Source organism: Myotis daubentonii, chromosome 18 (genome assembly GCF_963259705.1).
Source record: "Myotis daubentonii chromosome 18, mMyoDau2.1, whole genome shotgun sequence".
In the NCBI taxonomy this organism is placed as follows: Eukaryota; Metazoa; Chordata; class Mammalia; order Chiroptera; family Vespertilionidae; genus Myotis; species Myotis daubentonii.
The window spans coordinates 3,841,593-3,856,185 of record NC_081857.1 but is presented as its reverse complement, the minus strand read 5'-3'; the positions used below and the strand labels follow the sequence as shown (position 1 = coordinate 3,856,185).

The following is a 14,593-nucleotide window of genomic DNA, read 5'->3' as shown; positions in this document are numbered from 1 at the left end:
ACCAACAAAAACAACAATGGGAAAATATCCTCAGGGGAGGATTAACAATAAGAAAAAGAATGAAGCTTTTCATCACAAAATTATTTACAACGGTGAGAAGTTGGAAACAAATGATCGTCAATGGTTACATAGTGGAAAGATTATTACACAAGCATTAAGAGGGATTGTCAGTAAAACTCTGAAAATAGATTATCAAATTATAATATATTAAGTAAAATTTGATTTTTTTAGGGGAAATTTTGACGTAGCATGATTGCAATTTGCAAATCAACGCCTCGCAAGGAACCCGCCATCTTGGTGACAGTGGCTGCGGCTGATGCGTGGTTTTGATTTTTTTCTACTTTCTTGCACTTTTATAACGAGTTGATTTACTTGAAAATAAAAGGTGACCAGAGAAAAGTTTTAAAAATGACTGCACAAACCATACAAGTTTAACAGAAATAAAAATACAAGAAGGGAAATGTTTGCCCATAATTCTGTTCCCCTAAGACCGTGGTCGGCAAACTGCGGCTCACGAGCCACATGCGGCTCTTTGGCCCCTTGAGTGTGGCTCTTCCTAAGCCTTAGGAGGGCCCTAATTAAGTTAATAACAATGTACCTACCTATATAGTTTAAGTTTAAAAAATTTGGCTCTCAAAAGAAATTTCAATCGTTGTACTGTTGATATTTGGCTCTGTGGACTAATGGGTTTGCCGGCCACTGGCCTAAGAAATCAGACTATGCGCCTTCGTGCCGGGATACCTGTCTGCGGGAATGTGTAGGTGGAGGTGACTGACGAGCAGCCTGAATGGAGCCTGAGTATTTGAAATCCACCACCGAGGCGTGCGAATGTGGGCCATTCTCTGTGGATGTGCGGGCTCGGGTGGGCCGCTCGCGGGCACTGGCCTCGCCTGGGCAGCAGCGGTCACACAGCCCAGCCCCGAGAGGGGAGGCCCAGTGCGGTCAGGACACTGTCCATGGTGGCTCGTTCCCTGCAGAAGGAAGGACTCCTGGGGCTGGTGAGGAACCCCCCTGCCCCACAGCCCTGCGGACCCAGACAGGCCTGGGCTCAGTCCCTGGACCTCGGCCCGTTATTGCCCCTGAGACTCAGTTTCCCCGGCGTGAGGTCGCAGGTGCTGGAAGGACTAGCGGAGAGACTCCGCGTGCTTCCTGGTGAGGGGATGTCCAGCGAGGGCCACTGGCCGGGCCTCGCCGCTGCCTTTCCCGCTGCAGACGGGGCTGCTCGGGGGAAGGATCGCACCCCGAGGGGGGCCCGGGCCTCCCCGCGTGGTCAGCGGCGGCATCTCACCGCACAGGCCCCGCTGCCTCGGGGGAACACGTGACTTCCTGTTTTCTCTCCTGGCGGCAGGTCCTCGCTGTGGTGTCTGAGCCCGAGGGTGGGGCTGGGCAGAGCGGGACCCTACCTCACGGTCGGGGGCGCAGAGCTGGTGGGGGCCTGGACGCTGGCGTCCTACCTCAACTGTGGGCTTCAGGACCCAGATTGGTGCCAGGAGGCCTGCGGGCTGAGGGCGGACCAGGCAGCAAGCCCACCCCGTGCCAGTGTCCCGCCGGGAGGAGGCTGTCCCACGGTCACACGCTCGTTAAGCAGCAGGGCCCGGGCGGGACTCGACCGCTCTCCCTCAAAGGGTTTGTTCTTGCTTTGATCCTAAAGTGCTTCCTAGCAAGGGGGCGGGGGGGCGGAAGGCTGCCCACAGAAATGGAGGAATTATGCTCTTTGTGCTTCTGGAGGCAGAATTACAACCAACGCTGTTTTTTACAAACTAAAAATGAGAGTTCTCTACCAGGGAGTGATGGGTGGTGAGCTCCCCGTCACCGAAGGATTCAAGCAGAAGCTGGAGGTGCCAGAAAGAAAATTCTTACAAAAGGTGGGGCCAACCCCAAAGCACTGGGATAAAGTGCAGAGATGGACCCTGACCTCCCCTCCCCCCGCCCCCCCCCCCCCACCGCCCCGCTCTGCTGCTGCTGGTACCCACAGAGCCCTCTGGTGGCAAAGAGGCTGAGACCTGGGGGCCCAGCAGGTGCCCCTGGGCAGGTCACTGCCCCCAGCCCCTCGTGTCAATGTGAGCACAGTCCTTCTGCAGGGGGAAGAGGCTCAGAGAGGTTAAGAAAGTTGTCAAGACACAAAGCCAGGAAGATCAGAGTCAGAATTTGCATCTCAGTCTCCCTGGCTCTCGGGCTCCCCGTTCTTTCCTCTTCCCAGGGGCCTGGGGAGGTGGCAGGCGAGGCGGGAAAGAAGCAAATGAAACCAAAACCCATCGACCGTGCTTTGGAGGTTGTGGGGGAGGGCACTCCAGTGAAAACTTCTCAAGTGCTGTGACTAAGTGACCACAGCTGGCTGTGAACTTGGGAAATGGGGGAGCTCTGTGTCCTGTCCTTAAAGGTGAGGGCGCCTGAGGCAACGAGGAAGGGACCCCGGAGTCAGGGGACCCTGTAGGTCCATCCAGCTTCGCCGCTCTCGGGCGGGTGGCCTAGGGGAGCGCCATCACTCCGGCCTCCATTTATCCTCCAACAAAGAAACCCACAGCCCACTAGTCGTCCCTGCCCACCTCCCGGGCGCATACAGGACGCAAACTCATCTGGCACAGGGAGGCATTTCTAAATGAAGAAACTCTTACAAAAGGTGGGGCACTCTCTCGGTGAGAGCAACCCCAACGCACTGGGATAAAGTGCAAATTGGGGTTCAAATCAGAGGCACCCTTAACAGATGGGTGTGAGGGAGTCCAGGCTGGAGGCGACGGGCACCCAGTTGTCTGTAGCTCCAGGCTATGGCAGCACCAGGCTGACCAAGACCTGTGCTCCCTGTTCTGGAAGCTCCCAGTCTGGCTGGAGACAGACACATAACACAACTGACAGCACCTCCCGCGGGAGCCCGGCTCGGGGGGACAGGCCTCTCCAGGCCGCCAGGGGCCCAGGGCTTGCGGGGCGCCAGGGCCGGAACCTCTGGGAGCTGACGGGGCGGGTGTGGCACAGCTCGGCTCTCTCTCTAACAAGACGCACATTGTAGACGCGATGAACCAGATGGAGAGACACTGGTCCTCTCTGCTCCCCGCGAGTCTCCTCCCGGCACCTCCCTGGTTCTGAGGCCGAAAGTAAAAACCAGGGAGAAAGCGGGGACTTTGCCCCTGAAGGTTATGGCCTGGGCTCAAGGCAGGAGGCTGAGCTGGGGCAGGAAGGGTGGGTCTGGGCTGGCTCCCGGGCTGTGCCAGGCAGAACGGTTTCCACAGCGTGACGTGGGGACTCAGGAGAGCTGGGGAGGGAGACCCCGCAGACCACGCCGCAGCAGCGTCCCGCGTGCTGGCCCCACTGCATGGCTGTCAGCTCAGGAGGCCAGCACAGCCCCCTGCTGCGCCCCACGGGGAGGATTTCAAAGAGGGGTGCTGCTGGGTGTCTGTGGGCTCACTCCCGCACCTGGGAGACAGGGGGCTGTGGCCTGCGGGTCGTCACTGCTTACCTGCTGGGTGGCAGCGGGAGTGACCCTCCGGGGGCTGGTAAACGACCAGAACCCAGGTTCCCAGTTCAGCCACGGCCATCGGAGCTCCCCCAGATTTGTGAGGGGCACCGCAGCCAACATGCTGGCTGGTGGACTCATGGCTGTGAACCACTGTGGGTGCAGGCGGGGCCCCTTCCCCCCAGGGTGCAAACCCCGCTCCACCGCGGGGGGCGTGAGTGTGCAAACCCCGCTCCACTGTGAGGGGCCTGAGTGTGCAAACCCCACTCCACTGTGAGGGGCCTGAGTGTGCAGACCCCGCTCCACTGTGAGGGGCCTGAGTGTGCAAACCCCGCTCCACTGTGAGGGGTGTGAGTGTGCAAACCCCGCTCCACTGTGAGGGGCCTGAGTGTGCAAACCCCGCTCCACTGTGAGGGGCCTGAGTGTGCAAACCCCGCTCCACTGTGAGGGGCCTGAGTGTGCAAACCCCGCTCCACTGTGAGGGGCCTGAGTGTGCAAACCCCGCTCCACTGTGAGGGGCGTGAGTGTGCAAACCCCGCTCCACTGTGAGGGGCGTGAGTGTGCAAACCCCGCTCCACCGCGGGGGGCGTGAGTGTGCAAACCCTGCTCCACTGTGAGGGGCCTGAGTGTGCAAACCCCGCTCCACTGTGAGGGCCGTGAGTGTGCAAACCCCGCTCCACTGTGAGGGGCGTGAGTGTGCAAACCCCGCTCCACCGCGGGGGGCGTGAGTGTGCAAACCCCGCTCCACTGTGAGGGGCGTGAGTGTGCAAACCCCGCTCCACCGCGGGGGGCGTGAGTGTGCAAACCCCGCTCCACTGTGAGGGGCGTGAGTGTGCAAACCCCGCTCCACTGTGAGGGGCGTGAGTGTGCAAACCCTGCTCCACTGTGAGGGGCGTGAGTGTGCAAACCCTGCTCCACTGTGAGGGGCGTGAGTGTGCAAACCCCGCTCCACCACGGGGGGCGTGAGTGTGCAAACCCCGCTCCACTGTGAGGGGCCTGAGTGTGCAAACCCCGCTCCACTGTGAGGGGCCTGAGTGTGCAAACCCTGCTCCACTGTGAGGGGCGTGAGTGTGCAAACCCTGCTCCACTGTGAGGGGCGTGAGTGTGCAAACCCCGCTCCACCACGGGGGGCGTGAGTGTGCAAACCCCACTCCACTGTGAGGGGCGTGAGTGTGCAAACCCTGCTCCACTGTGAGGGGCCTGAGTATGCAAACCCCGCTCCACTGTGAGGGGCCTGAGTGTGCAGACCCCGCTCCACTGTGAGGGGCCTGAGTGTGCAAACCCCACTCCACTGTGAGGGGCCTGAGTGTGCAGACCCCGCTCCACTGTGAGGGGCCTGAGTATGCAAACCCCGCTCCACTGTGAGGGGTGTGAGTGTGCAAACCCCGCTCCACTGTGAGGGGCCTGAGTGTGCAGGTCCAGCTCCTTGGCGGCTGCAGCCTGCTTTGCGGCCGTGTCAGAGGGCCGTGCTTTGCCCGGGACTCAGCTGAGTCACCTGCAGAGACACGCTGTGTCGGCCTGGTGTCCTCCCGGTGCCTGAGGCCTGGACCTGGGCACCTGCGAGAAGACACCTGCCCAGCAACACTGAGACGCCGGGCAGGCTTCAGTGTCCACATCTGCCGGGTGTCTGCCCAGATGTGGGGGTTCCCCTGAGGGAGGGGCTGTGCCCAAGGGATGGGTCACCCATTACACCTGGGTAAGGCGGGTGGGGGGGGAAATCGGGCCAAATGCTCTCATTCCCTGGTTGGCTGAGTCTGCCTTGTGCAGGGCCCACAGACGGCGGTGGAGGCCCCGGGCAGATGGGCAAAGGCTGCTGGGTCGGGTCTCCTTCCGCAGCTCAGCTGGGAGCAGGGCTCTCCCACATCAAGCCTCATCTCATTGGTTCTCCCACAACCCTTAGGGTGATAGGATTACCCTCCATTTTACAGATGGAGAAACTGAGGCCCAGAGCTGTGAGCTGATTGCCCAACCACACAGCTACTTAGTGGGCGGGGAAGGGAGAGAACCCACCTGGCACCCAATCCAGGCCCCTTTCGAATTCAGCACCCCCTCCCCCCGTCACTGAGCAGATGCTCAATACATATTCAATTAATTACATAATTGAACTTGGCCCTGGGCCCTTCGTGGAACTTTCTGGGCCAGCCCTGCCTTCCTCAGCCCATTCCTCCCAGCACAGGCCCAGCTGGCCCGGCAGAGGGAGCCCACTTCCCACCCCCCAGGCCTGGACCAAACCACACGCTGCACACTAGTCGTTGGTCATAAACTCAAGCTGCTCTTTGAAAAGAAAAAAGAGAAGCTGCCCCTGTTACGTGTCTCCGCGGAGGCCCCAGCTCCCCGTCCCCACTGGGCGGCTCTGCACAACACAAAGCAGCATTTCTTCTTATCGGCTCTAAATTTACCGTCCAGTGGGCTCTCTGTTCGCGTTCTATGTGGCAGGCAACCAATGACTGTCCCCACCACTGCCATCCATCACGGCTGACACCTCCCCTCCTGTCCTAAAGGGAAAACTCAACCCAGCTTTGGTGTCCTTGGCGGGGGGGGGGGGGGGGGGCTCCTCTCCTGCAGCCCTTCAGACCCCCACCTTCGGCCAGCGGGGGGCTTACGGCCCTGCCTGGGCCAGAGGGCAGCCTGACCTTGGGCAGGGCGGCTTCTCCCCTGAAAATGCCACCACACCGGTGAAGGCTTGGGCGGTGCCCTGGCTCTGAGGTTGGGGCTGAGGCCAAGGCAAATGCAGGAGATGCAGCCATTGGTCGCAGCACTTACAGCTGAGGGCGGGGACCTCCCAACCCCATGCGTGATGTCTGTGGGGCACTTTGTGGGGGCCAGGCCCTGGCACTGAATGTTCACGGGGTCAGGCAGATGCTGGGCGCCGGGTGGGCCGGCAGTGGCAGGTGGGAGGAAAGGTCAGGTGTGTCCCGGAGGCCGTGGTGTGTCCGTGGCGAGGATTCGGGGCTTGGCCCACGGCAATGGCCGCCAGGGTGTCTGAGCAGGGACCTGGGGAATTTTCAAGGCTGCCAGCTGCCTGGGCCCTGGAGAGGCCGCCTTAGGGAGGAGTCAAAGGTTGGAGGACAGAGTGACTGGGGGTGGGGTGGGGCTCTAGGGGCCTGGAACCTCCTGCTCCCAGGGCTCCTGGGAGAAGCCAAAGCGTCGCTCCTGCCAAGGGTGGGCAGGGCTGGGCTCCGTGGCGGAGGGAGGGCGAGGGGGATGCACTATGGGGGCTCCCGGGCCGCCCCCCCACTTGCTGTGAGCTCCGCTGGCCCTGAAGTTCTCCGTGCTCAGTGTCCAGGGGTGATGCTGTGAGGAGCTGAGCAGCCACTACACTACAGCAGGTCTGGCACAGAGAAAACACGGAAACATTACCTTTCCACCCCGTTTAACGAAAGAGGCAGCTGAGCCCTGGCCGGTGCGGCTCAGTGGATAGAGGGTTGGCCTGTGGACTGAAGGGTCCCAGGTCCAATTCCGGTCAAGAGCACATACCCAGGTTGTGGGCTCCATCCCCAGTGGAGAGCGTGCAGGAGGCAGCTGAACAATGATTCTCTCTCATCATTGGTGTTTCTATCTCTCCCTCTCCCTTCCTCTCTCTGAAATCAATACAAATATATTCAAAAAAAAAAAAAAAAAAAAAAGAGGCAGCTGAACAAGGGTGAAAAACTTGCCACACTAGCCACTCCCTCGGTGGCCACCAGAGGGCGCTTGGCCTTGGGAGCGACTGCCTGGAGGCATCTGTCCTCGGGCCTCCTGAAACACCCCGCAGGGTGGCAGGAGACAGACAGACGCTGCACCTCGTGGTGCAGGGTGAGCTGCCACACACATTCCTAGTAGGAAGGACAGTCTAGGCCACAGCCCTTGCCTCCTACTCACAGTTCAATGAGCTTTCAAATAAAATCCAACTTTTATTTAACCAGAATATTCACTGTATCTCTTTCCCCAGCCCCCAGGACTCCAATGGCAGTGTCAACTAACTGTGCATCCTCCAGTCGCAAAGTTAGCGCGAGAGGGAGGCCCTGGAAACTTGTGGTGGGAGAGGCTTGAGCAGCGGGGCCTTTGGTGGTCACAGATGGCGGCTGGGTTGCAGGGACAGAAAAAGAGAGAATGCATAGAGGGAACAGCATGTGCAAAGGCACAGAGGCAAACAGTGTGGGAGAGCAAGGTGTGCCCTGGGAATGGTACATGCCGGGGGTAGGAGGAGGCGGAGGAGGCGGAGGGGGGCGCAGGAGGAGGGGGGCCATGAACCAGGACTGTGAGCAGGAGGCTGCCAGGTTCGGGTGGGCCGGGGGGTCACCAGCGGTTCCTGGGTCTGCTGCTCATGAGGCCCTCGGGCCCAGGGGAGGGAAGCCAGCACCGGACCCACTGTGTCGCAGTTCTAATTAAGTTAGAGGCTGGAATGCCCTCCTTCGACCACCTGTCCTGTTCTGTCCCCGTGGCGAGGCCTCGGAGCCACATCGGAATTCCGATGGTGCCATCCACCCAGACATGGGCATGTAGAGGCTTCCAGAGTGCGTGGCCCACACGGGGTGTGTGCACAGCTGGGTCCCTGTGGCCCCAGGCCGCTGTCCTGAGCGCAGTGGACAGACAGCTCCGCAGGCCCCATCTCTGTCTCCCTCCCGGCTGTCATGCCCACTATTGGGTTTCCCCAGGAGCTGGTTCAAGGGGGTGGGAGGGAGGTTGGGGACAGATGGAGGATAGGGAGTAGATCCAGCCCCCTTGTCATGATGTCCTTGTCCGTTCGTGGGGCCACCCGGAGGGTCGTGTCTGTCACCCAGGGCCTGGCTGACCATCCCCATCTCTTGGCACAGAGGCACAGAGCTTCGGCCTGCTGGACCCCAAGCTCTGCTACCTGCTGGATGGGATCCTGTTCATCTATGGCATCATCATCACCGCCCTGTTCCTGAGGGCGAAGGTGGGTAGCACCCCACGCAGTGGGTGTTCAGAGGGGCCTTGGTCTTGGAAAGTCTCAAGCATGTGTGGTACCTACGGCTTGGTGTCCAGGGGCAAAGCAGGGACCAGCCCAGTGTGCATTTTGGGGGGTAGGGGCAGGGCAGGTGGGGGGGCAGGGGCAGGGCAGGCGGGGGGCAAGCTGAGCCACAGAGTGGCCGGAGATCCTGGTGCAGAGCTCCTGAGTCAGGAGCTCTGACCTGCGACACCCAGGTGTGGGGTGGGGTCAGGTGCCGCTGGCAGGAAATGGCCTATGCTTCAGGCAGTTGGGAGCGGGGAGGCGGGGACCTGAGGTCTCCCCAGATCCGCTGTCCAGCTGCTGGCGCAGGTCCGGCAGGAAGTGGGAGGGTGACCCCGAGCAGGGTTTCTGCTGGGGCCTCGCAGGGCCTGGCTTTCTTGGAGGGGAGCGGGGCGGGGTGGCCCTGGGGGTGAGGAGCGGGAGGCTGCAGCCCTGTTCTCTGCAGCGCTGAGTGGAGCTAGGGCTGCGGGAAACTCCACTTGAGCCTCAGGGCGTGCTGACTGCCTTCCAGTCTGAACAGCGCCTGGGCTCAGTGGTGCCAGTCTCTGACCCCGAGGCCTGGCGGGCCCTCTGGCTGAGGCGACAGAAAGTGGGCTGTGCGCCTGGCAGGGCCTCCAGACACCAAGCCTGTGCCAGGCGGCACCTGCCCCAGATGCACCAGAGGGTGGGACCTTGTGCAGCCACCCACTGAGGGTTGTGCTCCGAGTCCTGGGGGACGGGCCTGAGAATGTTCGCCTGGGCCCCGAGCTGGGGAGGCACTGCCCTGAGGTCACCTGGCCAGCCCGGCCCGTGTCCCCACGGGAGGCAGGGAACAGTCCAGCTGACAGGGTGGCTCTGGGGCAGGGCGACTGCGGGCAGCGGTGGCCGCTGGGCACTCACTCTGCTCTTCCCTCCTCCAGTTCAGCGGGAGTGCGGACGCCCCGGAACACCTGCAGGGCCCCAACCAGGTCTACAACGTGAGTCAGCCCTATGCAGCCCCGGGGGTCGGAACCGGCCAGGCCCCCGGCTCAGGGTTCTACCCGGGGAAACACGGTCATTGTACCATCGTGGGGCGCTGGGAGCCCACAGGCTCTCAGGATTGGGTGCCTGGAAAGCGCCCGCTTAGCGCACTGGCTGGTGCACAGATACAGGCTGGGGTGGGGGTGGGGGTGGGAGTGGGGATGGGGGTGGGGTTGGAGGTGGGGGTGGGATGGGGGTGGGAATGGGAGGATCCTCACTGGGGTGGGACTCCCTGTGCATCCGGCTTCAGTCAGATTGACCACTGTCCCCCAGCCCGTGGTAACGCCCCGAGATGTGCTCTGAGGTGCTGGCACCAATGGGCCAGTTACCACCGCCACCCCGGTCCCTGCTCCTTCCCCTGAGAGCCACCCAGGCACTGTCCTCCGGAGGGTCGCCCATCTCACCTTCCCGTGTGTTTCAGGAGCTCAACCTGGGGAGGAGAGAGGAGTATGACCTTCTGGATAAGAGACGGGGCCGAGACCCTGAGATGGGCGGAAAACAGGTCGGACATTCCTCTTTCTGCCTGTGTGTGTCAGTGTATGTGTGTGTTAGTGTGTGAGTATGAGTGTGTGAGGATGTTAGTGTGTCAGTGTATGTGTGTGTTAGTGTGTGAGTATGAGTGTGTGAGGATGTTAGTGTGTCAGAGTGTGTGTGTTAGTGTGTGAGTATGAGTGTGTGAGGATGTTAGTGTGTCAGTGTATGTGTGTTAGTGTGTGAGTATGAGTGTGTGAGGATGTTAGTGTGTCAGTGTGTGTGTGTTAGTGTGTGAGTATGAGTGTGTGAGGATGTTAGTGTGTCAGTGTATGTGTGTTAGTGTGTGAGTATGAGTGTGTGAGGATGTTAGTGTGTCAGTATGTGTGTGTTAGTGTGTGAGTATGAGTGTGTGAGGATGTTAGTGTGTCAGTGTATGTGTGTTAGTGTGTGAGTATGAGTGTGTGAGGATGTTAGTGTGTCAGTGTGTGTGTGTTAGTGTGTGAGTATGAGTGTGTGAGGATGTTAGTGTGTCAGTGTGTGTGTGTTAGTGTGTGAGTATGAGTGTGTGAGGATGTTAGTGTGTCAGTGTGTGTGTGTGTTAGTGTGTGAGTATGAGTGTGTGAGGATGTTAGTGTGTCAGTGTATGTGTGTTAGTGTGTGAGTATGAGTGTGTGAGGATGTTAGTGTGTCAGTGTGTGTGTGTTAGTGTGTGAGTATGAGTGTGTGAGGATGTTAGTGTGTCAGTGTGTGTGTGTGTTAGTGTGTGAGTATGAGTGTGTGAGGATGTTAGTGTGTCAGTGTGTGTGTGTGTTAGTGTGTGAGTATGAGTGTGTGAGGATGTTAGTGTGTCAGTGTATGTGTGTGTTAGTGTGTGAGTATGAGTGTGTGAGGATGTTAGTGTGTCAGTGTGTGTGTGTGTTAGTGTGTGAGTATGAGTGTGTGAGGATGTTAGTGTGTCAGTATGTGTGTGTTAGTGTGTGAGTATGAGTGTGTGAGGATGTTAGTGTGTCAGTGTGTGTGTGTGTTAGTGTATGAGTATGAGTGTGTGAGGATGTTAGTGTGTCAGTGTATGTGTGTGTTAGTGTGTGAGTATGAGTGTGTGAGGATGTTAGTGTGTCAGTGTATGTGTGTTAGTGTGTGAGTATGAGTGTGTGAGGATGTTAGTGTGTCAGTGTGTGTGTGTTAGTGTGTGAGTATGAGTGTGTGAGGATGTTAGTGTGTCAGTGTGTGTGTGTTAGTGTGTGAGTATGAGTGTGTGAGGATGTTAGTGTGTCAGTGTGTGTGTGTGTTAGTGTGTGAGTATGAGTGTGTGAGGATGTTAGTGTGTCAGTGTATGTGTGTTAGTGTGTGAGTATGAGTGTGTGAGGATGTTAGTGTGTCAGTGTGTGTGTGTTAGTGTGTGAGTATGAGTGTGTGAGGATGTTAGTGTGTCAGTGTGTGTGTGTGTTAGTGTGTGAGTATGAGTGTGTGAGGATGTTAGTGTGTCAGTGTGTGTGTGTGTTAGTGTGTGAGTATGAGTGTGTGAGGATGTTAGTGTGTCAGTGTATGTGTGTGTTAGTGTGTGAGTATGAGTGTGTGAGGATGTTAGTGTGTCAGTGTGTGTGTGTGTTAGTGTGTGAGTATGAGTGTGTGAGGATGTTAGTGTGTCAGTATGTGTGTGTTAGTGTGTGAGTATGAGTGTGTGAGGATGTTAGTGTGTCAGTGTGTGTGTGTGTTAGTGTGTGAGTATGAGTGTGTGAGGATGTTAGTGTGTCAGTATGTGTGTGTTAGTGTGTGAGTATGAGTGTGTGAGGATGTTAGTGTGTCAGTGTATGTGTGTTAGTGTGTGAGTATGAGTGTGTGAGGATGTTAGTGTGTCAGTGTGTGTGTGTTAGTGTGTGAGTATGAGTGTGTGAGGATGTTAGTGTGTCAGTGTGTGTGTGTTAGTGTGTGAGTATGAGTGTGTGAGGATGTTAGTGTGTCAGTGTGTGTGTGTGTTAGTGTGTGAGTATGAGTGTGTGAGGATGTTAGTGTGTCAGTGTATGTGTGTTAGTGTGTGAGTATGAGTGTGTGAGGATGTTAGTGTGTCAGTGTGTGTGTGTTAGTGTGTGAGTATGAGTGTGTGAGGATGTTAGTGTGTCAGTGTGTGTGTGTGTTAGTGTGTGAGTATGAGTGTGTGAGGATGTTAGTGTGTCAGTGTGTGTGTGTGTTAGTGTGTGAGTATGAGTGTGTGAGGATGTTAGTGTGTCAGTGTATGTATGTTAGTGTGTGAGTATGAGTGTGTGAGGATGTTAGTGTGTCAGTGTGTGTGTGTTAGTGTGTGAGTATGAGTGTGTGAGGATGTTAGTGTGTCAGTGTGTGTGTGTTAGTGTGTGAGTATGAGTGTGTGAGGATGTTAGTGTGTCAGTGTGTGTGTGTGTTAGTGTGTGAGTATGAGTGTGTGAGGATGTTAGTGTGTCAGTGTGTGTTAGTGTGTGAGTATGAGTGTGTGAGGATGTTAGTGTGTCAGTGTGTGTGTGTTAGTGTGTGAGTATGAGTGTGTGAGGATGTTAGTGTGTCAGTGTGTGTGTTAGTGTGTGAGTATGAGTGTGTGAGGATGTTAGTGTGTCAGTGTGTGTGTTAGTGTGTGAGTATGAGTGTGTGAGGATGTTAGTGTGTCAGTGTGTGTGTGTGTTAGTGTGTGAGTATGAGTGTGTGAGGATGTTAGTGTGTCAGTATGTGTGTGTTAGTGTGTGAGTATGAGTGTGTGAGGATGTTAGTGTGTCAGTATGTGTGTGTTAGTGTGTGAGTATGAGTGTGTGAGGATGTTAATGTGTCAGTGTGTGTGTGTAAGAGTGTGTGTATGAGAATGTGTTAGTGTGTTTCAGTGTGTGAGTATGTTAGTGTGTGTATGTGTGTGTCAGTGTGTATGTGTGAGAATGTGTCAGAGTGTGTGTGTCAGTGTGTATGTGTGAGAATGTGTCAGAGTGTATGTGTCAGTGTGTGTGTGTGTGTGTCAGAGTGTGTGGGTCAGTGTGTGTGTCAGTGTGTGAGTGTGTCAGTGTGTGTGGGTCAGTGTGTGAGTGAGTGTGAGCTGAGTGTGAGTGGGGGGGCCAGGGTGGAGGAGAGGCCCTTCAGAGCCGCACCCCACATTCCCCCGCTGCCCCCTCCCTGCCTCATGAGGGGCCTGGCGGGAGGACAGATGGAGGCCAGTTTCCTGCGGCCCCTCCGCCCCCTGGGCCTGGGTCCAGGCCACCCTGATGCGTCACAGCAGCGCCACCTGCCCAGGAGCATAGAGTTGGGAGGCCCACAGGAAGGGCCAGGCCGCTGGACGCGGGTCTCTGGGGCCCAGGTGCCCTGTGAGCATGGCCGCCAGGCGGCTGTCACCTGTGCCAGGGGAGCGGCTGGGTGAGGCCAGGGAAACGCTGCCTGACACCGCCTGTGGCCCTTGACCTGTCCAGTCACAGCTGTCCGTGCAGCCCCCCACACCCTCTGAGCTCCATGTAGGGCTGTTAGAATGAATAGCGGGTGGGGGAGACCCCCTCAGCCCTTCCCCCTCCTTCCCCGGGAGAGCAGGGCGGGCGGGCGGGGATGGGCCAGTGGGACCTGTGAGCAGCAGCTGCCATGCTCCCAACGACCTTTCAGCTTCAGCAAAACCCCACGTGTAGGCTTGTGGCCCGGGCGGTGTACCTGCCAGGGACAGACGGGCCTTCAGAGACACCCGGGCCTGCCGGGCAAGGCCGGCCTGTGAGAGGGGACCGTGCCGGCGCCTGGAGGAGGACATGTCCCCCCGTCCAGCGGCCAGGCCAGGGCGGAGCCCGCAGAGGGTGGTGGGGTGATGGGGTGATGGGGGTGCCACGGGGGCTGCTGCTCCACCTCTGACTCCCCCTCTCTCCCAGCAGAGGAGGAAGAACCCCCAGGAGGGCCTGTACAACGTGAGTAGAGGGGGCCTGTGCCTTGGAAAGTGGGCAGGAGGAGGGGCTGGGGGGGGGGGTCCTCCAGGCTTCCCCAGGCCCCACGTCTCCGCCTGCGGGACCTCACTCCTGGGCCTGCGGTGCCTGCGGCAGGAAGCCGGCTGCTGCAGGGCCCAGGTGGGCCGGGGCCTCCGGTCAGGCTGGGCCAGCCCCGCTGGGGGGCACCTCACGGACTGGCCAGCCTTGCCAGCCTCACCATCGCGGGTGGGGTCTGGCGTTGGTGTGGGTCTGCCGCGAGGGGACCCTTGCAGGGGTGACGACCTGCTCAACCACGATTCCGGGGCCCCTGGTGAGCCTGCGGCGTCCTGCGTGGGTGGCCTTTGGCTAGAACGTCGCCCCTCACCTTCCTGAGCCTCAGCGACCTTCCCAGCTCAGGGCCGAGGGCTGGCACCCAGGGCGAGTCCCAAGGGCTGCGGGAGGGAGGGCTGGAGCTCGTGTTTCTGCCTCAGTCACTGAGCCGTGCCCACTGCCCCTCCAGGCGCTGCAGAGGGAGAAGATGGCAGAGGCCTACAGCGAGATCGGGACGAAAGGCGATGTGAGTGCTGCTCCTCCTTAATTCCCAAGACAGGGGGGTCGGGTGGGGGTGGGGGCGGGAGGGGGCACTCCCAAGAAGGTCCTCACAGTCTTCCCCAGGCGCCTGCTGGGGGGCCTCCATCCCACCTATTCGTATCACCAGCAAAAGCCATGTGGTGGCCGCAGAGGTGAAGGCACTCCAGCTCCGACCCATCCGGCTGCCCAGAAGATACGGACGAAGGGCCGATGCTCTTTGGGGATTAAAACCAGCCG

The 14,593-nt window shown here is 58.6% G+C and overlaps 1 protein-coding gene across 1 annotated transcript in view; it reads left to right on the top strand.

Annotated features, from left to right (window-relative positions):
• Positions 1-14,593, top strand: part of CD247 (CD247 molecule) — a 70,416-nt gene that overhangs the window by 53,693 nt on the left and 2,130 nt on the right. The window contains exons 2-6 of the mRNA XM_059673996.1: positions 8,245-8,348; positions 9,302-9,358; positions 9,823-9,903; positions 13,736-13,768; positions 14,286-14,342. Coding sequence (XP_059529979.1) covers positions 8,245-8,348; positions 9,302-9,358; positions 9,823-9,903; positions 13,736-13,768; positions 14,286-14,342 — 332 coding nt within the window. The remainder of the gene's footprint in view (positions 1-8,244; positions 8,349-9,301; positions 9,359-9,822; positions 9,904-13,735; positions 13,769-14,285; positions 14,343-14,593) is intronic.